The following is a 22,432-nucleotide window of genomic DNA, read 5'->3' as shown; positions in this document are numbered from 1 at the left end:
TTTTTTTACATGTTATTGGAACTTTTCTAATCTTTATAATTGTTGGTTTATACAAATAATTGATTTTGTTTTACGTATTTTGGGAACTTTTCTAACCTTTATAACTGGTTTATACGAAAACTAGTAATTGAAGGAATTGTAAGCCATTTCATAAATGGCCTTGGAATTTTATTTTTATAGGAAAGAATATGTGCAAAAACCATTGCTTGCGAATGTCCTGAGTAGATTTTTATTATTTTTTTCTGGATGCTTGCAAAGTTATGTGACCAAGTTTTAAAAAATTACAATGGGTAATGATATTCTTCATACTTCACCAACAAAGTACTGACAACTAACATTACTAACAGGTTTTTTGCCGTGTATGCTACTAATGATTTGGTGAATGGATATATTAAATTGAGATTGTTAAACTAACAATCTTCAGAATAATTTATAACAAAGACCCCCAGCTTGCCATTTATAACTGTGTAAGTGTCATAATGTTTTGCTCTGGTATTATAAAAGGAAGGCTGAGTCAGTACCTTTTCATTGATATATTTCTGCAGTAGCTGAAGAAATTTTTTAGTCATTGAGTTTCAAAGGTCTCCCTTTAATTGTCACTATTTAGTGAACAGACACATGAAGTATACAGGAAGCTGTAATAAAAACTTTCGGAGATATGGCATTTTCTTATAGAAGGGCCATCTTACTGATGTTATCAAGATTCTGGTAATTATGTGGAATGTATTGTATGCTTGCTCATTTGGTACTCTTTAAAAAGAGATTGCAGACACCTGTCTGAGATAGGTTTTTTACTATTATTTATTTATATTCACCATTTGAAGATATGACTGTGGCTTTCAGAAGGATTATTTTTAAGAGAATAAAAGGCATTAATCAGAAAACCCTCTTGACTGATACTGAACTATGAAAGCAGTGTCACAGTATCAGTCATGAAAGTAATGGCCTTGTAGTTGGAGTTGAGGCATGTTATCCAAATTTTTTGTGTCACAGGTATCCTGCTGTGAGTTTCAGAACATTTTACATACCGTACAATCTTTAGTTAGTAACAGAACTTTTGTTTGTTAACGTGAGAGAGTAACCTCTGGGAGGTGTTCATATTGCTAACTAGTTTTGACATCTTTTATTGAAGGCATTTTTCATGTACATTTTCTTGAGTTCTTTCCATAACAATGTTACTCTATTATTTTTAATCCGTAGTGATGATTGCACATGTTCCTGGTTATAAATGCTGTGTAGCGTAATCTTTGTGCCTTTTTAGTATAAGCTTTTCATGCTATGAGTTTTGCCTGGCCCCTGCTTTAATAGAAGACTATGACTATTATTTTGCATGCAGAACATATACTATATTTTGATGTTTTCTGTAGGTGTCAGTGAAAAGATCCCAACTTACCCTTTCACTAGCAACTTGCAATACAGAACTTGTGCAGTTAAAGAAAGAATGTGAAGAGGTTCAAAAGGCAAGTGACGACTTGGCCAATATCATTGTTCAGACCAAGAGAGATGCACAGCTAGAGTCTGAAAAACAGCTGTACGCTGTTAAGGAACAACTAGTTGAGGTATTTTTTGGGGGGGAAAGCAAAAGAGAAAGTAGGTTTTTGGGTGATCAGTGAGTTTGTTTACCTATTTTTCTTACTTTTTCATATGTTTTTGTCGTACAATTTTCACACTATACAGTATCATATTCAAAACCAAATAGGGTTACGAAACAAGTGACAACTTGCAAAGTGTCTGTTTGATGTACATCAAAAAGAAACATCCAATTTTCTTTATTTTAGTGAGAGTTATTTTAGGTTATTCTTAAAAGCATAATCATTCTGATAATGAACTGACACTCATATTTGTGACCTTATGCTTTTTAACCTGTACTTTTTCAATGAATTATAACTCAGTTGCTGTATTTGACAAGCTTTGGGTGAGGTTATGTTCACTTGGAAAGAGGAAGAAATTGAAATTGTACATTCAGCAACAAATACTACTTAATAATGCATCATCCTGAAACTCCAGAAAGGTGGCTGAGCTTGAAAGTCTTATTGTGTTTGTTGCTTGCTTGATTTCCTACAACTTTCAATCGTAAGGATTTTACAGAAGTTCTGTTATCGCTGATACTTGAGTACTGTAACAGCCTCTACAATATTCTTTCAAGTTTTAGTAGTGACAGTTCAGAGTAGAATACACTATCAATCATTCTTTTTTAAGATCTACTGTGAAATCTTACTCAAAATTGATGTTATGACACAAATTGTGAAATCTTACTCAAAATTGATGTTATGACACAAAAATGAAATAGAATTCATGCATAATTGGAAACACAATCTTAAATAATGAGAGAAAATGCTTTTGGTCAGTGTCCAAGGAAAATTTATAGAACAATATAGGAATGAATGCAGTATTAGAGAGAGAGAGAGAGAGCAGAGGTTTACTTTTGAGAGATTGAGTGATATATTTATAAAGAGAGAGAGGGAGAGAATTATAATATTGTTGGCAAACTTGTGGTGGGAAAAGGGGTGGGGAGAGTGATGAGTCAGTGTACAGTTTCTTGGAATGGCGGTCGGTAGGGCTGCCAGGATCGTGCTTTATCAGAATTACATCAAATCTGAAGGAACTGTGGTGTTCAAATTTTAAAAGAAAGTCATACCACTGGACTGAGAGGGGGGCCTCAGGTAAAGAACTAGAAATCATTAGGGAAACAGGAGCGGGGTTGGGTATCCATGGGAGGAGGGCAGTCCTTGTTGGGGTCTTAATGTTGGATTGTTGTGTTGGGGAACCCAGGTCCACCTCCAGAAGCTTCTTCTCTTGCAAAAAACTGGCCAGTGCCCCTGGACCTCTTAGGTTAAGTAAGGTTGTTGAGGCACTTGGTTTGTAGCTCTCCCACCATTCAGGGCATATATATGTCCCAATTGACTACACTTCCTCTCCATCAGAGAAGTCATTCTGGAAAATCTTGGGTTCTGACGCCTTGGCATGTTTGTCTGACAGTGGCGTATACTCAGGATGGGAGAAGGATATTCTGCCAGAACTCTGCTGGGAAGATTAATTCCCTTCCCCCAACTCCCATTAACCCTTTAAAGTCCACCCTAGGTTTTATGGGAAATTTCAAAAAACCCTCTTAGTATGTGATAGTATATCAAAATACAAGATCAAATCATTCTTGTGCATTTTTTGAAATCTTGCAAAACTTGGCAAATAATTGCATTCAGTAAAGTAACCCGTATGGATGCCTCGGTCGAGCTCCGACGGACCACGCTCATCCCGTACGGGACACTTCGGACTATAACGGTAAACTTTTTCCCGATAATACCATTCTTTATATACTCACCTCTTTTTACCAATTTCCATGATGAATTTATTGTGTTTGACATTAATATGACTTGCTACAGTGTTTATTATGAATTTTTTTCTGTTTTTTTCCCTCTATTGATGTATAAAAGATACCCTGGGATAGTTGAATACTTTATTTTACAAAAATAAAAAAATATACAAGTAATACTGGCAGTGAAATGTGTTAGTAATTATAATTTACAGCTTAGGCGTACATAGGTTAGCATAAAAATAGACAATAACAAACTTACAAGACTTCCACAACATACAAATTTACACAAAATATATACAATATTTACAAAATTTATGCCTTGTGGAAGAGTGCAAAACAGTTCCTTGCATCAGTCAGACACAGTGCCACTTTACAGTCCTCACACACCCACCGGGACCTGTGGATGTGGCCCTTACAGGAACAAAACTTACAGGTCTGCCTAGCCTTGACATCAGCATCACTATCTACCACATCTGGCATAGGGTGTGGCATTGCAACAGGGACAGGACGGCCACCTGAAATAAGAAAAGAGTCACATTAGTAATACAGACAATAAATCATGATTGTGTTGTGTGTGTGGACAATGAGTGTGTTATTGTGTGTGTATGTGTGTGTGTGTATGTGTGTGCATGTGTGTATGAGTGTGTGCATGTGTGTGTGTATGTGTGTGTGTAGGCACTGTGTATAGTGAATAGAATGATATGTAATCCATCAACAATGAAAAGTTTCAAAAACACATGAAGTTATGTGTATCTGTATGAGTGTGTGCATGTGTATGAGTGTGTTGGCTCTATGTATAATAACTAGAATGATATGTATAATAAATAGAATGATATGTAATCCATCAACAATGAAAAGTTTCAAAAACACATGAAGTTATGTGTATCTGTATGAGTGTGTGCATCTGTGTATGTATGAGTGTGTGCATCTGTGTATGTATGAGTGTGAGCATGTGTATGAGTGTGTTGGCACTGTGTAAAATAAATAGAGTGTTGGCACTGTGTAAAATAAATAGAATGATATGTATAAATGATATGTAATCCATCAACAATGAAAAATACATGATGTTGTTATGATACTAACCTCGTGAAGTAATAGGCTGAAGAAATTCGCGTCAGCCAGCTCGTCCTCATCAGGTTGGTATGTTGGGTCCTCAGTCACTGTCTACCTCCACATCAACATCACTATCTTGGCTTCTTCTGGGGCTATCCATGCCGTGCGCACTTCCCTCCCTGTGTTCCAAGGCAGCATTCCTTCGCCCATAAAACATATCACTCCTAATCTGCAAAAAAAGTAAAAGCAATTAGCTTCTGAAAAAATTTTTGGTGTCGCGTGTTGCGCCATACTTTTACCGTTACGGACCGAAGTAGCCCGTGCGATGGATATATACTTATTACGGCTATGATTTCAAATACTAAATATTATCACATCACCTTGAAAACACTTCAGCATGAAGACACATCATTCAACAACAACCTATGAAAAAACTGTGTACTTACCATGATTACAAACGGGGTGTAGGGGATCCTTCGAACAATTTTAGCGTGAATGCACCTATCCGTCATTCAAGAGACAGGTGGCGATTCAAAAGCACACACGCCCCACCCCATGGACAGTGCTGTCTTCTGATTGGTTGATTTGAAGAGTTGGGAGGTGTGACAATAAGGTACCAGATAGTCAATTTCATACATGCATAAGCTTGCTGGCCACGAGTTCCCAAAAGTAGCCAATTTTAAGAGCCTGTACGGGACACTTGGTCGGTAAAGGGTTAATCCATAAACCCAAAGGGCTGGTTTATACTGGTCCCTATCATTGTTTGGGATGGTGGTCAGGAGCATATTGCACACACTGCATATCTCACGTTACTGTTTAAAATCACCTTTACTTGCACAGGCTGTTTTTGCTGCAGATTATATGTGCTGTCTGTAGAAGTGAAAAGAAAAAAACCCTTGAGAAACGATAGCACATGAAGTGCATATTTCCGTCTGGTAAGTGGGACGCAATCCAGAACAAGAAGGACCAACTTTGTTACAAGTATGTGACTTTGACAGCCAGATTTATACAATAGATTATATAAATATATAGTGAGTGATACAAATTTGTAACACCATGGTATACTCAAAGAAAAGGATTATTCATACAAGCGAAATAGTTTAGCACATGAAGAGAAAAAACAAGAAAAGTTTTTATCCTGCAAAAGTAGAAATATATATAATCTAAGCAGAAGTATTATCAGTCCCTGTGTGAGGGCATCACAACATAATGTTTAAATGTATTTTGGGTGACACAGGTTTATAATAACATAAACTAAAAGTTATTCTTTTTTTTTTACTACAAATATCATAAAAGTTGGCAGTTGTAATGTTCAAAACCCTCTTTGGAATTACAACTGTATATCACCAGATTTTGCTGGAAATGGAGATTATGAATTTAAATTATTTGTGCTGTCTCAGTGATAACAAAACAGTACACATTTCTCAAAGCCACGTGAGACTCTCATCAGTGGGTGTCACACTTTGCTCCTCCAGCGTAGTAAATGGATTTTTTGATATTGTGATAGATAATTTCCAATTTTAACTCATTCCACTTGAATAGTGAAGAGACCATAGTATAACTAACTTCATTGCAAAATTTATCAAAACTGACAGATAAAACCAAACCACATTCTATACCAGATTGTAACAAACACAGAGTACCTTGGTAGTCACGTGCTCAGTCACAATTAATTAAAGAGGTGGAAGAAGACTTGACAATCTACCTAGTTTTGGTCAAATTGATAATTCATAACCTTTACAATAAGGAAACTTATGTGAAACCATTGTACAACAAACCATCAATGAACTGTATAGAAGATTGTATTATGGAAACTGTATATTTCCAGCAATACTCCTATACAAAAACTATGGCGAAAATTCAGGAAAGTAAATGAGATATTACTCAAGTCACCAACACAGGCTACTTTGAAAAAATAGAGAAAGACACTTGCCTCCATGAAATATGTAACATGCCATGGGAAGATGTTGCAAATTTTGAAGAACAATAAGATTGTAAGCATTTTTATGAAATAGAATTTATAACTGAATGAAAACCATTAAGTTATGCGTGTATATATATTGCAGTGAAGGGATACCCTTCCCAAGTCAACTCGTCCTCCAAGCTTTGCAAAGGAACGTACAGTAAAGCATAACTTTTATTCCTTTAAGAGAATTTACTGTAAAATTGAATTGTTCTATTCTTTTCAAAAGAAGTGCAGTAACTTGTAATCACACTGCTGACTGACAAGGAGGGCATGGAAAAGATTGCCCCTTCTTAAATCTCTTATTATCGTTTCCTGGATACTCTGGTAATCCTGTCTCTCACTCCATGACTGCCTCGAAACCTCTCTTCCAGGTGTGAAGCCGTTTAGAGACAAAATCCCTGCTGCAGGCGCCAGATGAACCGCTGATGGGGATTTACCCAAAGAGAAAGTTTTGGAAGGCCCCATAGCAGCCAACTGCCACACTGTCGCCTCCTTACCATGCGGCTGACCGGGCAATCGTAAGGTCATGGGAGTGTGCCAAAACCCATGTGCGCACCCATAGAAAATGGGATGCCGAGAGCATGGGAAGATAATCCAGCAGAGGCCATAAAAGGAGCCATGCAGCCCGAACCAAGGCAAAGACGCCCTGGCAGCAGATCCAGCAACATTTTCTACTTGACCTCTGCCTCATCAGGGCCATATCCCAAGACACGTGGCTGCTTTCTTAGCCTGTTATTCTTCCATTGCTAAGTCCCTTAAATTCCTTCCCTCCATCTGGGAAAACGACGAGGGCCCACACTCCGACATGAGACAGAGTTGCTTGCTGTGGAATCCCCCGTTCCATTGTGCATGTGTGCCGATGGTTCTAACCTTTGAAACCTGCTCTACGGTACCCTTGAAGTGGATTTCCCTGGCATCTTCAGTTATCCTTTTGTTATCGTAATTTAGTTCTTTGGAGGACTCTGTTTACCTGTCTAATTTATTTCCCATTCTTCTGATTTTGTGTTACTGTAAATGTATGTGATGTTAATGTAAATATATGTGATGTTAATGTAAATATATGTGCTTTTAAGTGAACCTAAGTGTTTTATCTGCAACATTCCTGGTTGAGTAAAGCCCTCAGCTCATCTCTTTCTTCTTATGGCTTAACCTGACCATGCAATTTCAATCAGATACGTAAAGTTTCTTGGTAAGTCCTTTCCTCAGTTAGATCATGAAGGTAACTTCCCTGCCCAGGATTTAAAGTCTCTTCCCAGGTAAAAATATAAAAGTGGCGACCTTATTGCTCAGATCCTGCAGCCTGCAATGTTGTAGCTAGAATCCTGCAACCTGCAACTTGCAGCAATCAGCTATTAGCCTCGCTAAAGCTGGAGGCACGACAAGAAACAAACCTTAGCGGAAAATTCCTTAATGAGCACACAATTGAATGGAATTCCACAGTGTAAGTATAGTGTTATTTTTATACTTTTATATTATTGGCGATCATAACCGTGACGGTAAAAGTTTTGTTAGGGATCAGATAACCCACGTGCATTCTACACGAATAATTTCATAGCAGAGAGAGAGTGTTGCTTTTCCAAAACACAAGCTTTGTTGCTAGCACATGTTAGCCTGCATGATTTAAATGTTAGGTTAGGCCAGGAGGTGAAGTGTTAAACAAAGTGATAACCAAGGAAATAGTTCATTATTTCCTTTCTCCACATGCTCTGGACAATTTGCAGCCCATCAGCTCCCAGGGTTATATTCAGGCCAAGTGCCTTAGTTTGCTCTTTAATCCCAACTGAAGAGGTTGGTCACTTGCCAAGCCACCAGGTAGAGGAGGAAAAAGCAGCTGAAGTTCCTGCCCTCACTTGATGTATCCTCTGGTAGGGGTTTGTCTCTAGAACTATTGAAGGAGATAGTTTCTGTCTTGAGTTGCTTATGTCCACATGACAGGTATTGCTTTCCCTTTTCCCTAGAGTCCCTGAGAAATGAATTGAGTCATCAGGATGGCAATTCTCAATATTGGCAGTCCTTCCTCGAAGCAATCTTCGCCACCTCAACTTGGTACTCCTCCCAAGTTGCCTTATCACTTAAAATCTTACTCCAGCCAACACCCCAAAGCTGTTTATCTCTTGGTATCAGCAGTTGTATTCTTTCCATTCCATTTTTCTGTGCCGTATGGCTCCCAGAAGTCTTTTTATGCCAAGAGTCTTTCTTTGCCCTTAAGTCTAGGCAAGGAGATGCTAGCCAAGTCACCAGGTAGAGGAGGAAGATATAGATGAAGGGTATTCCCTTCCCCCACAATACTCATCATCCAGTGGCTAGTCTCCAGAAGCACAGGAAAGCTTGGAAGGAGGTAGGAGCAGCCATGGCTTATCAATGTCATTTATGATGGATGCCTCCTCTTCTGGACGTGATCCCCTCCCCATGTCATCTCAACTCTCCTCTGTAGCTCTTGCTTGTCATGATGTACAGTAATGCAAGAGAAGGAAAAAAGTCAAGGAAGTGAGTTAGTCTCTGGGTTCTTCACCTATCTCTGTGGTCTTGGAAACTTCCTAGAACCCATTATGGATTTCAGCATGACTGATTTCTGTGGTTGACTTCTTTCAGGATGGAGACTGTGCAGTCTGTGAGGAGTTTAAGAAGGAAGGGTGACTTTATGGCTTCATTAGATTTGTGTGATGCATAGGCTACTTTATTTCCTTATTTCTGTTCTATGTCTATGTCTATGCCTGACGGGTTATCAAGTATCCCTTCTTTCGCTATTAAGTGTTCAGACGGGATTTCCAAATCACTTATATTTTAGTTAAAAATTATAAAAGTTTAAAAGTCTATGTAATGTAAAGAGGGTTAATTGCATTTGTCTCAGTATTATAGCTGAGTGAAAATAAATGGGTTTTCAATAGCTTTTTGAACTGAAAGATATTTTCAGCACACTTAACTGATACCGGAAGTTGATTATACAGTCTAGGAGCACAGTGCTTAAAAGTTCTCGTACCAAGAGTGGTCGTTGCGAGGCTCATCAAGTCTGAAATCATCACGGAAAGGCGTGTATGAACACCAGGCCCAACTACGTATCTTTCAGGCAACCTCTAAGATACAATGGTTCTCCCGATGCTAATAGCTTGATATGTTAAGACGCAAAGTTTAAAAATAATCCTTGCTTTGACTGGTAACCAGTGTAATTTATTTAAGGTTGGAGTAATATGTTCTCGTGGGGATATACCAACAATTAGTCTAGCAGCTCTATTCAAAATCTTTTGAAGTTTCTTAAGTCGATAATTAGGTAAATTGTAATACAACGAGTTACAATAGTCTACTCTACTAACTACCAAACTATTAATTAGCAGCTTAGTGGCATCTTCGTTAAGATATTTTCTAATGGATGCGATATTCCTCAGATGATAATTTGCGGTCCTAACCACATTGTTAATATGTTCATCAAATGTCAAAGAACCATCAACTACTACCCCGAGATCTCTGACTTTATCAGTTAACAAAATATTCTCCTTATTGATGGAGATGCTATTAACATTATCAAACCTTCTTAAGTTATATTTAGTGCCAATTAGAATACATTCAGTTTTATTTTCATTTAGTTTCAGCTTTTTCTTTTGCATCCATTTCGAAACATCTGCCATGAGTCTATCAATAACAGCTTGATCCTCAATAATGTCATCCACTATTAAATAGAACTGGGTGTCATCAGCAAAAAATTTACATTGAATGCCATGTAATTTAAATATCCAAGACAACTCGATTGTATAAATACTAAAAAGAAGCGGGCCAAATCACGCTTCCTTGTGGAACATTCTCCATTGGTGAGCTTTCTACTTTCAGAATATCTATCTTTAACCTTCACCTTGAAAGATCTCTTGATAAATAGTTATTAAACCATTTAAGAGCATCCCCATCGATCCCAATAGCAGTCATATCCTCTTTTAACACTTCATGAACCACTGTATCAAAAGCAGCGCTAAGATCTAGGAGAATAAGCAAGCTACATTTACCGTCATCAGAGAAACCTAACAAATCATTAATTACGCACAAAGAGCTGTTTCAGTAGAATGGAATTTCCGATAAGCCGACTGATCTTCAGGAATAGCTCCAATTACTTTCAAGTGCTGACTGAGTTGATCTAAAACGAAAGTCTCGATCATTTTTGACAAAAAGACAAGTTAGAAATTGGTCTGTAAGATTTCAATTCTTGATGATCAAGGGATCCTTTAAGAGATGGTTTAATGATAGCAACTTTTTCAGAGGACGGGACTAAGCTCTTAATAATACTCAAGTTGACTATTCGAAGCTGCAATTGCAATAACCTATCTATGTTAGGGGCATCGATGACCTCATTTATTGGAAAAGGATCGTTACTGCAATAAGAGCGGCCAGAACTAATGAACATAGTTTTGTAAGCATCGAGTGAAATTGGCTCAAACTGCAAAAACTTTGAGAAAGGAAAATCAGGAAAGTAAGGATAGGGCAAGAAACATCAGTTGTGAAGTTACAAAGTAAACAGGCAACCTTTGACTAAAGAATTCAGCAAATTCATTTGCCAATTCAAGCTCAGACCTCCCGTCTGGTAAAACATGCCTCTTAATTTTCCCTAAAAGTTCATGAACACAGAATACAGCCTTTGATATTCGACCCAACCTCAGTTACTTTTTCATTATAATATGTCTTCTTTACATTTCTTAATAATCTATTTACCTCATTCTAGCTTCCACATATAACATTCGATTTCTCTTTGTTTTATGCTTATGCCAACATGACTCTGCCAACCTCCGTTTTTCCTAGCTTCCTAATTGCAGCATTGAACCATGGGAGCTGTCTTTATAACAATATCTTTCCTACCACAGGGCACATTTTATCATATTCTTTAGAAAATACAGAAAAATACAAAGCAACAAGACAGACCATACATTCACCTACCGAAATATTTCTGCTGTTATTTAAGTCGGTACATCCACAGGGTTCATTATATTTTTCTTCAATAACAGTAACACCCACATCTATTAGTACAGTAGAGTCCAATAACCGTTTGTTCCTAAATGTTATTTTAGTCCTAAGTTTACTTGGTAATAAGACTGAAATATCAAACATAATAAGCCTGTGGTAAAAAGAGATAGAAAAATCTAGCTCACTATCAAATTCATAAAGTAATTATCACCCGCACAACAAAACACAGCATCTAAAATATGATCTGACCTAGAGGTAGATACATTCACCTTATTAACAAAATTCATATTGTTCATTATATCAATAAACTTCTTTACATTTGTATCTCTATAATTCTCTAACCACATATTAAAATCTCCACATATATATACATTACATTTTTCATTTTCAAAACAATCCAACAATACAGAAAAGTCTTCTAAAAACGTAGCCCTGCTTAGCTGAGGAGGACGATATACTACTAAAAATAAAAACTGTACATTATAGGCCTTAAACTCCAAGGCTAAGTACTCAAAACTCAGAAATGCTCCAACAATCCTAATTCTAACGTTTGTAAATGTTTTGGATAAAACAATGCCAACCCCACCTCCCTGACCAAAATTACGTGGTGTGTGAAAAAGTTTATGAGTGTCCGCAATAGTTCATTAATTTTCAAATTATCAGTAGCACTTAGCCATGTTTCTGTTATAGCGAACACATCTGTTCCTTGTTCACAGATTAATTCTCTTAATTCTGTTGTCTTGTTGCGCACTGACTGCGCATTCAGTAAGGCACATTTTATTCTTCTATTACTGGAATCCATGATCAGTCTGTTGAGCAGTTCGCTTCCTCTCAGCAACATTCGATGGACAATTCCAGTCAAAAACAGCATGTTCATTATTGGAGAGGTTCATTCGCGCACAATGATGACATTTCAAACTTTCAGACTGACACTGCCTTGTCTCATGATCAGTTCCGTTATAGCGTCCACATATCCGAGATCCATTTGAAGCCTTGACTCTACATTTGGACTCAAAATGACCATATCCTTGACAGTAGTTACATATTATAACATGATAACTATCCCATACCTTATGTCGACCAAAGTTGGTGAAAAGTATATCTCCATTTTCATATATCCTGCGTCTAATGATAGGTGTACATTTAAAAAGTATAATTATACGATTTACCATCTTTAGCTTCTCTAGTTGATACTAGTTTCATATCATCTGGACTTACATTAATACCTTGAAATATATTATTCTTCTTCAAAATCGCAGGCAGGACGTCGTCTATCTGTTCTTGATTACTAACATTGGCAACGGTGATTTTAGGCGACATCTTTTGAAGTACAGTCGAACATAATTTATGGTCATCAGCTGTCTGGTCCAGAGTTCGTTTAGCAGCCTTCTTGTCTGGAAAGTCAACGACCAGTGAACCTTTTTTCGTAGGCTTTACATTACTAATTTGAATATTCCCAAGGACTCTTGTTAATACACCTTTCTTCTCTTCCATTGTGGTAGCTTCATTCTCATCTTCATCAGCAATCAAAATCAAATTTCTCTCTTTCACCACGTCAGAATAACTTGGTTTCAAATCCTTTACAGGTAGCCCACCAGTAACCCTAAGCCTAAGAAATTGATTTTCTGTCTTCAGTTCAACTATTTGTTTCTCTAATGAAGCAAACATATCTCTTGCCATTAATTCAAACGTTTCCATTTTTCGCCAAGCTCGCTCAAGGTAACTGTCTCCGAAAAATTGGGCTCACATCTTCTACAGTAGAATTTAAGACCCTTACATCCAATAGAAATTGACTTCTCTACCTTTCTGTAGTCTTCCATAGATATTCCCTCACATTTCCGATGTACTTTCCTGTTACATGAAGAGCAGTCAAGTTGGTTGTCATCGTTTTGACGATCACAATAACAAGATGCCATTTCACAAGAAAACTCTAAAACTTCACCTTCAAATCATAGCAAGGCTCTGTTAGTTGGTAGAAATTATGACACAACAATGACGTATCCGTAACGTCACTAAGGAAAATCTGCGCGGGTCCTCAAGTTGTGGAAAGTTTGCTTTTGCCTCTCAACAGTTCCCCAGGTTATACAAGGACTGTGGCACTATCTCTTCTTGGGCCTACAGGGTCAGAATACATTTCTATTCAGTCCCTACTGCTGTAAGGGAAGGCGCAGTGGAGGAAGTAGGGCCTCACCTTTTCTAGTGTCAACTTCATGGGCACAATGACTGACCACACTCAAACTTCTAAATTCTTTAACAGACAAGACTCAGCATCTAGCTGTTTTAATTCACCATTTTCAAAGATGTTCACAACTGGTGGCCAAGTTTTGGCTGGTGGTGATTAATCATCTGGTGTTGGAGAAATTGGTGATTCTCTCACTGCAGGATTCAGTGTCTTCAACATCACCATGCAAAGTGAATGCAACATTGTCACCAAGGATATTCTAGCCCCTGTGATGGACTGTTATGTTACAGGACCTTCAGAGTTGGTGTCAGGGTATCTGTCTGCAGGAAGTATTTCATCTAAATCCATTAGAACCAGAATTATTACACAAAGTAATTTTTTTTCACTATTATAACATTGGTGGAAATAATTTAATAAAGCATCAATAATCATTAGGTTTAAGTTTTTCATGACCTAGATTAGACAGATGATGTAATTGTGTTTGAACCACTTTATACAAAAGCAAGTGACTAACTGCTGCATCATTTGTGGTTTTGTGAAAAAAGATTTATAGTGAATGACTTAATAGTTTCATCATCTATTGCAAGATCAAGATCCTGAATAGTAGAGAAACACTATACAGTACTTTCTAATTACTACCTCCAAAAGACATTTTCAGAGCTCTCAAGTATCAAATACTAGCTTGATGTATGTTAGCAGTTGGAATGAACCATATTGGAGAATTTGGGAATACAAAATTTTCATGAATGGCCACCTAGAATTTTGATCATATTAGAATTACAATTTCATAAGATACAAATCTAGTACTTTACGCAGTCAAACCAAGGCCTTTCCTTGGTTGGTTCAGCGATTTAAGGTTCCACTTTTGAGTTAAGCAGCCTGTATCAGGTGAGGTTGATCCCTTGTTTCTAATTAGAATTTAGAGGTTGGACCCTGTGGGTAGAAAAGTAATGTAGTATTTTTGTAATGTATATATTTTTTTTAGGGTTTTTGTTTGATTTAATCTTTCACAAACTGCCGTATTATTTTTTTTATAGCAATGGAAATATGATACTGTGTAGTGCTGAAAGGAGGGTTTAAAAGCATATATATATATATAGCTTTTTTTTTAGGTTTTAATCAAATTAGTGTAACAAGTAAAATTTATTTTGTCATTACTCTAAAACATCAAGATAATACCCTGCTTGACAAATGAATTGTCAGCAAGTTCATTTTTTAAAAATGTCTGGTAGTAATTAAAATTTGATGATCTTGACAACACTTTTTTTCAGATTGGTTTGTTACTTTTTACTTTTGGAGCTTCTGCTCAACAAGAATCTTGTATATTAATGATACTAGTTAAAGAAGACCTTTACTAAGCAGACTTTCTGATCATCTTGTGAAATGTAGACTGCTGTTTGCACAATTTGTATGATAATATTGACCAGCCAGATTTTCTGTATAGAATGTGTTGTTTAAGGATGAAGTTGGTGGTGAATTTTTAAATAATGACACACAAAGCCAGTATTTCAAGATTTTATTCTTTGACAAAACTACAAAAATATTAAACAGATCTTCACATGATATGTTCATTTTTAAAGATGTAACTTATAGACAACTCAAGTGAGACACATTGCAGAAATGTCGATTTTTGTAGTTTTAGACAAGTAACTTGTTTATGTGGTTTATTTGTATCCTTTGGAATAGATACAGATGAATTTAATCAAAATAAGGTTCCCTCAGTTCTCAGCTAGGTTGGTCATCAGTTGGTGTAATTAAAAGTAAAGCACATGGAAGGCACACTTGAATTGAGTCAAGGAAATTAGTCATTATTTTGGAAAATTGCAGTTTCGTTGAGCAGTTTTTGTTATACAGTCATACCTCGAACTTACGCGAGGTTAGGTTCCGGAGCCCCTGGGTGCAAGGTGAATGTTAGCGTAAGTTTGGCATGGTCTTTAAAAATGCTAATAAATGTTTATTTCCAGAGTTTAAGTACTAAATATGACCTAATCATGCTCCCAAAGTATTAAGCTAACTTTTAAAATGAACTAAAGTTAGTGTAATTTTATTTAAAAATTTAGCTTATTACCCTTAAAAAGGAATACAGTAAATGGTTGACATAAAAATTGAGTACTGCACAGTTTCATAATAGCGCATTTATAGTAGGTGCGTACGTATACTAATGTTACCCTTAATTCATGGGATGCCGTTTTCTTTGTCACTTAGAGTAAAGGCCGTTTTCTTTGCGTCACTAGGCAAAACGTCATGTGTCACAGTCGTAACAAAAGTAGCCTACAGTTCCATAAAATATCGAAAACATGTACATAATGGTCGTAGAAGGTAGTACAGTACAGGTAAAATTCAGTCAGTTTAAAATTATATACTGTACAGGTAATGACGTATAGAGAAATAATGTTGTAAAAGTATGTTTGAGCGCTAACATTTACGAATGAGAGAGAGAGAGAGAGATACTGTAATAAAGTAACTGTACTGCTTTTTGTATCGTATTCATGCGCAAATATATAAATACAAATTTTTACTTATAGAACTTACCTGGTTGTTACATATAGCTGTCGTCTCTGAATTTTAAATTTGCGCTTAGCGCCTTATAAACACCTAGGTGATCCTCTACCAGCACCTCTATAGGTAACAAGAACTATCCCAACAATGTTCTAGAACCCATTAAGTTTTTTCTGCCGAGAGACCGCAACACGGTCTCGCTTTCGTGGTTGAATTTTTGTCTGCAATTTATACTTAAGTATTTCTTTGTGGTTTTGCTAGCTAGCGCTTTGCAACCAGGCTGACTAATTCTTTTGTACAATATGTCTGATTCTGGTTCTCAGTATAGATATTGCTTTAGGGCTGTAGGACTCCAATTGCCTATATACTATCGATCAATTTCATTCAGTTTGCTCTTCATGTAGGGGTAAATTTTGTAATTCAGAGAATACATGTGAGGAATGTATGCATCTAACAACGGATGAATGGTCAGCCTTAGAGAAATATCTACGGAAGTTAGAAAAGGACAGAGTTAGGAAAGCTTCGCAGAGGTCATCATCTGCAAGTCTGTAGGGCAGGTAATTCAATCTGTTAACCTCTTATTAACTCTCCTTTGTCCGACCCTGTTGATCCCAACTTATCACCGTGTCAGAGTTAAAAGTCCAGATGGACACTAAATTTTCAGTGTGCTTTCGCCATCCGCCAGACGAGCGGGCTGCTTACTGAAAGTTGGTTCCTAAAGTGAAGTGTTAGTGGAGGAGGTGTCTGTTCGCCCACTCGCTCTCCCAGGCTCAGACCTCTGTCGGACTCCCCTGGTTCAGGGAGAGGGCATGTCGAAAACCGAAAGGAGGCGAGTGGGGCTTGCTCCCGAACAGTCACCCCCTCAAGTATTCCTGTTGTGCAATCCCAGGATGCTTCCGCACGCCATAGAAAAGGCGCTGCTGGGGATGTGTCTTCTAGTGGTGATGATTCTTTGACTCTCCGGCGGGCGTCAAGCATCTCTTTCTCGCCTCAAGAGGTCTCGCGTCAGCTTCTCCTGCAGCGATTCCAAGAAAAGATCGTTGGACGATCCGGGCGCTGGCCAGGGAGCTTCTGGGAGGATCCTGAAGCTTTTCCTCCTCCTCTTCAGTGGATCAGCCCTCGGCCGGAAGGAACCTACGCGCATTATTGCCAGTAATAAGCGTGCTGCACTGCGGAGCGCCTCTGCTATCCGGCCCAGCTCATCGCAGATAGCGCTTCCCTCCTACTACCGTCAATAAGATCCCCGCGACGCTTCGTTACGGACAAATCTGACGGATCTTATTCAGTTTTTTTGTGGCGCCGTGTTGCTTCGGGAGTACCTGTTGCGGAGGCGCTTTTCCTTTGAATGCGCCTGCTCTAGCGCAAGAGCTTCCCAGAATTTCGCATGCACCAGTGAAGAGGTTCAACCAGGCACTTCAGCATTCTTCTCTGGCCCGGATACGCCACGCTCTGTTGGCTAAGCGCTACTAGCTGGCGGCGCCACACCTGACGGATTCGCGCCACATCGGCATGGTCGCAAGACTTAGATTCGTATGACTCCACGCTTGGGCTGTGAAACTGTTCCTGCACACCAATTGTCTCCTGTGTCTTCTGTAGAAGAGGAAAAATGAAGAAGATGTAGAAATGGAAGAGGACTTTCCAGGAATCTACAGGAGAAATTCGTTATGCTGAGTTACTCAAGTTTTTCGTTGAGAACTTTGGGGACTCTTTTTAAGCCTTCGACCCGTGCATCTCTCAGATCGCAGTTTACAGGATAACGCCGGATTCAGCTCTTTACTAGTTTTTGGCGAGCGCCAAGAAGGGGCTATCAAGAAGATTAATTCCTGGCTCTCAGACAAGAGAGAGCAAGGCAAGAGTATGTTTTGTCTTCCACCCTCCAGATTGGCTCATCGCAGCCGCATGTGGTACGCTGAGACTGGAGAACGTTTTCTGTGTGTCTGCCTCCGCTGGCGGGATTTCTCCAGTCTTAGTGGATTCAAGTCATCACATTGAAGAATCAGCGAAGATCTTCTTCACGCAGTCGGAGTTGGATCATCTTCTCAAGAATATCTTCGCTGTTGTGGAGGTCATCAGTTTCAGATTGGCTGTGGCGTGTCTGGTTAGGAAAGTCGCACCTGACTTTCGATGCTGATGTTGATTTGATTTCACTTCGTAGTCGCATCAGATAGGACAAGGGAGAGTATGGACAGTCTTGAGCTAACTTCGGGTTTTTGCAACCGGAGTTCTAAAGAAAACGACAACTCTGGTGCTCTTTGGCGAAGGGGTGTTTCCGCAGCCAGAGGTCTGCTCTCCTCTTTGCCCCTTGTCGGGCTGAATCACTTGTTCCGAAGGAATTAGTTCGAGAGACTGCCAGTTTCCCTACACAAAAAGCAACACAGGGACCTGTTGGCTCAGTCAGCAAAGAAACTGAAGAAGACTACTCCTGTAGCTACTCCGCCAAAACTTCGTAAGCCAGACACTTCCAAGACATTCAGGGCAAGTCTGCTTCTCGCCCTTTTCCAAGTTTCGTGGGAAAGGAAAATTTTCATCGACTCCTCCAATTTTCAACAAAAGAAATGAGTGTGCTGTCTCCACATAGCAGAGGTGCCAGACTCAGTCGTTCTCGGAGGCCTGGCAAAAGGTCACTCAAGATCCTTGGACCTTACAGGTGATCCGGGAAGGGTACTCCATCCCATTCCAACAAAAGCCCTCTGTCGGACAGTCGCTGCTGCATCTAAACGGCCTCAGAAGTTTTGGCGCCTTCTTTAGTTAGCAGAAGTACCGGCCATGAGCGTTATCGATTAGTGCCACCCCATGCTCCGGGGTTTTACAACCGCCTTTAGTTTCTAAGGCGCCGGAGGTTGGAGCCGGTTAGCGCTGGAGGTTGAGGCCAGTTCTAGACGTGAGCGCGGAATCGCTTTTTGTAAAAAGACGAAATTTTTCGGCGGAGATTTACAGAGTCGGTGTTGGCAGCTCTTCAACCGGCGACTGATAGTCTCGGAGACTCCAGGATGCGTATTTCCCCACGTTTCCAATCCATCAGGAATCAAGGAAGTTCCTGAGGTTTGTTTTCTCCGCGTAAAGTTTTCCAGTTCAGTTTCTTTGTTTCGGCTCCGTCAACTGCACTCGGCGTTTACAAGAGTTCTGTCAACGGGTATAAGAATCTTCACTTGCAAGGAATAAGGATGTCAATGCATCTGGACGACTGGCTTCTGAAAGCTCACTCCAAAGCCAAATGTGTGGAGGACCTAATAAAGACATTATCTCTGGCAAAGGAACTAGGTCTACTAGTCAGTGTTCAAATCGTCCCTCTCACCATCACAACAGAGATGGTTTATTTGGGAGAGATGGAATTTCAATTTTTCAGGCTTCTCCATCACTGCAGGAGAGTAGAGTCTTGTCTAAGCATGATAGACTCACTTACATCACAGGTTTGCTCAGCTAACCAGTGGATGAGCTTGCTGGGGACCTTAGCCTCGATGGAGAAGTTCGTAAAACTGGGGAGACTCAAGATGAGGCCTCTGCAGTTTTATCTACAAAGCCAATGGCCACGCAAAACCCATCCGGATTCCTTTCTTTTCAAGATCTCAGATCGGATCAAGAAGGAGCTGTTCTGGTGTCATTCCATCCTAATCCTTCGGGCCAGCCCTATGAGAGCTGATGGTCAGCTCAGTGGTCTGGTTAAACTATTTTAATAATAATAATAATCTGGTGGAATTCAAGAGAAAGACTAGAGGAGGGAATTTCTCTTTATATCAAGAACCCAGACCTCACACTCTTGTCAGACGCTTCGGATCAGGGGTGGGGAGCGACTTTAGACAACAAGGAATGTTCGGGCCTGTGGCAGGAAGAACAGAAAGAGCTGTACATAGCGTGAAAGAACTGAAAGCGTACATCTAGCCCTGATGCAATTTCGTTTCAAATAAGAGGTAAAAGGCAAGTGTAATTTAGTTCAGTCGGATGTAACACGGCAGCTCTTGCTTATATCAAAAAGCAGGGGGGCACTCATTCCTTCTCCCTGTATCAGACTTACCAAGGAACTTTAGAATGGTCGGAAGAGAACGAGGTCACGCTATTGACCAGGTTCATAAAGGCGAGGAATGGAATAGCTGATCTCTTAAGCAGGAAGAATCAAGTCTCTGCCCACGGAATGGACCTTACATCCGCAGGTTTGCAAACATTTCAGGAATCTGTGTTGTCCGCTAGCAGATCTGCTGCAAATAGACAGAACAAAACGCCTCCCTGTATTGCTCCTCAGATCCGGGACGACAAGGCACTTTGGGTGGATGCAATGACAATGAGTTGGGATTGCCTGAACTTTACGCTTTTCCACCTTTCAAAATTATCAGGAAGGTCTGGAAAGTCTGAACCACAAGAACACCAAGATGACACTAATTGTTCCTTTCTGGCCATCGAGGAGTGGTTCAGATCTTCTCCTCCTCCTCGCAGATTTTCCGCGAGGATCTCCCACGAGGAGACTGGCCCAGATTAGCCCTGGCGGCACTTCCTGAGGTTCCGTCAGAACTTCTGTCCGCTCTACGGCTTGCTCGCTCTGCAGACTGTCGAGCCACTCTCAGGAAGAGAGGTTTTTCAAAGGAGGTTGCAGCACATTATGCCACTCCAGAAGAAAGTCTTCTGGACGAGTATACCAGGTGATGGGAATCAGTTTAGAGAATGGTGCAATAGACATGAGTTTGTCTTCAAAACCTCTCTAAATCAAATAGCTAAGCTCTTGCTATCCCTTTATAAGGAAAAAGGATTGCCTTTGGAGCACAATTAAGGGGTATCGATCAATGCTTATGCTGGTGACAAGCACAGAGGTCTAGACATCTCTAACAACTGTGGATCTAATTTGATTTACTTAAGTCTTTAATAATTAAGACGCAAACTAAACAACAGCATGGAATTTTGGACATCGCTTCTAAATGGATTTGTTCAGATCAATTAAACCTTTGCAAATGTTCTGAGAAATTGACTAAGAAAACTATTTTCTAGTAGCACCTCGCAACAGCCAGGAGTGGTGAGTGAGGTCTATGCCTTGGACAAAACTATTGGTTTCTCAAGGAAAAGCTGTATGTTCTCTCCTCTCTTAGGTTCTTAGTTAAGAAACGTAAGATGCATCCAGACCATGGTCGAGGTCTTTCAGCATTAAGAGCCTTTCAGATCTTGTGGGAGAAGGAGAACAAGAGAGATTGTTGTGCCCGTGAGAGCCTTAAAGTTCAATATTATTCACCGAACAAAAGGCAGCATCAGGGCTCTTCTGGAGAACTTGTGGTGTTCTGTGAGAAACCCACAAGACCACTTTCCAAGAATGCTCTTGCTTCTTAAGAGAAGTTATTTCAGAAGCCCATGTGAATTGTCAGGACTCAGACATGTGGAACTCTGAAAGTGAGCACATTTTAGATAAGAGCTGTAGCTACTTCTTTAGTTTTCAGGCACAATCTCCTTGTACAAAAGATTGTGAACTCTTACATTTTGGCTGATGTAAGTCGGTTCGCATCGACATTTGTCAGGAATTGAAGACAGATTTGACAATGGCAGAATTCTTAGGCCTTTAGTAGTTACTACAGTGGTGGGTGAGGGAGAAAGAGGGGCAACCCTATCCGACTAACATTTTCTCCTCTTGATGTTGGAAATTGAGTTTGGTTGCGCTGCCTGTAGGTACTACGCTTGTTGGTTTAGAGTACTCTGGCGTCTTTTTTTAATTTTGTGGTTGGAAAGTTTTTAATTTTAAATTTAATATTATGGTGATAGAGGTGATCCTGGCCACTGTTAATTTGGTACTGCGCCCAGAGCAAGGGGGCATACTCGTTCTGTCCGGCCACGCGTTGTCCTCTACGGCACTAACAGATTGTATCTGACACCCGGATCCTTTATATCCTGTCTATACACCAGGATAAGCAGACTAGAGGCAGTAAATCAGCTGAGTCACAATCCTTCAAGGTAAGGAACTAAAATTCATGTTTTGATTTCTAACAATATATGGCTGATATGGTCCCACCTTCTAAAGGTGCCAATCAGCTATATGTAACTACCAGGTAAGTTCTATAAGTAAATGATATTTCCCTACTATAAAAATAAGGTTTTACTTCTATACTTACCTGGTTACATGAGTAAACCCACCCACCTCCCTCTCATGTCAAGTGGGCTTAAAGCTTAATGGGTTCTAGAAACATTGTTGGGATAGTTCCTTATTACCTATAGAGGCGCTTTGCAGAGGGATCACCTAGGTGTTTAGCAAAATAGCGCGAATTTAAAATTCTGCCGTGACGTCAGAGACGACAGCTATATGTAACTACCAGGTAAGTATAAGTAAAACCTTATTTTATCATAAAAATATTTTTTATTCTGATTTTACACCTAAAAACACGAAAACTTAAAAATTAAACACACTTTCTACTGGGGTATCATCTTTGAATAATGCAGTAACTAAGGGTATCACATCTTGTAAAAAGTACACCAACTGAACGTGCTGTAATTACATGCACATACAGATTGC

General features: G+C 39.3%; 1 protein-coding gene across 14 annotated transcripts in view; it reads left to right on the top strand.

Annotated features, from left to right (window-relative positions):
• Positions 1-22,432, top strand: part of LOC136848008 (protein GOLM2-like) — a 147,509-nt gene that overhangs the window by 13,723 nt on the left and 111,354 nt on the right. For 10 of the 14 annotated variants that reach the window (XM_067120020.1, XM_067120028.1, XM_067120022.1 and 7 more), the window contains exon 4: positions 1,368-1,559. The exons of the other annotated variants lie outside the window; for them this stretch is intronic. In XM_067120020.1, the coding sequence (XP_066976121.1) occupies positions 1,368-1,559 (192 nt within the window). The remainder of the gene's footprint in view (positions 1-1,367; positions 1,560-22,432) is intronic. 14 annotated transcript variants of the gene reach the window in all.

This window comes from Macrobrachium rosenbergii, chromosome 18, assembly GCF_040412425.1.
Source record: "Macrobrachium rosenbergii isolate ZJJX-2024 chromosome 18, ASM4041242v1, whole genome shotgun sequence".
Classification (NCBI taxonomy): Eukaryota; Metazoa; Arthropoda; class Malacostraca; order Decapoda; family Palaemonidae; genus Macrobrachium; species Macrobrachium rosenbergii.
Note: the sequence above shows the minus strand (reverse complement) of the source record. Positions and strands in the feature narration are given on the sequence as shown.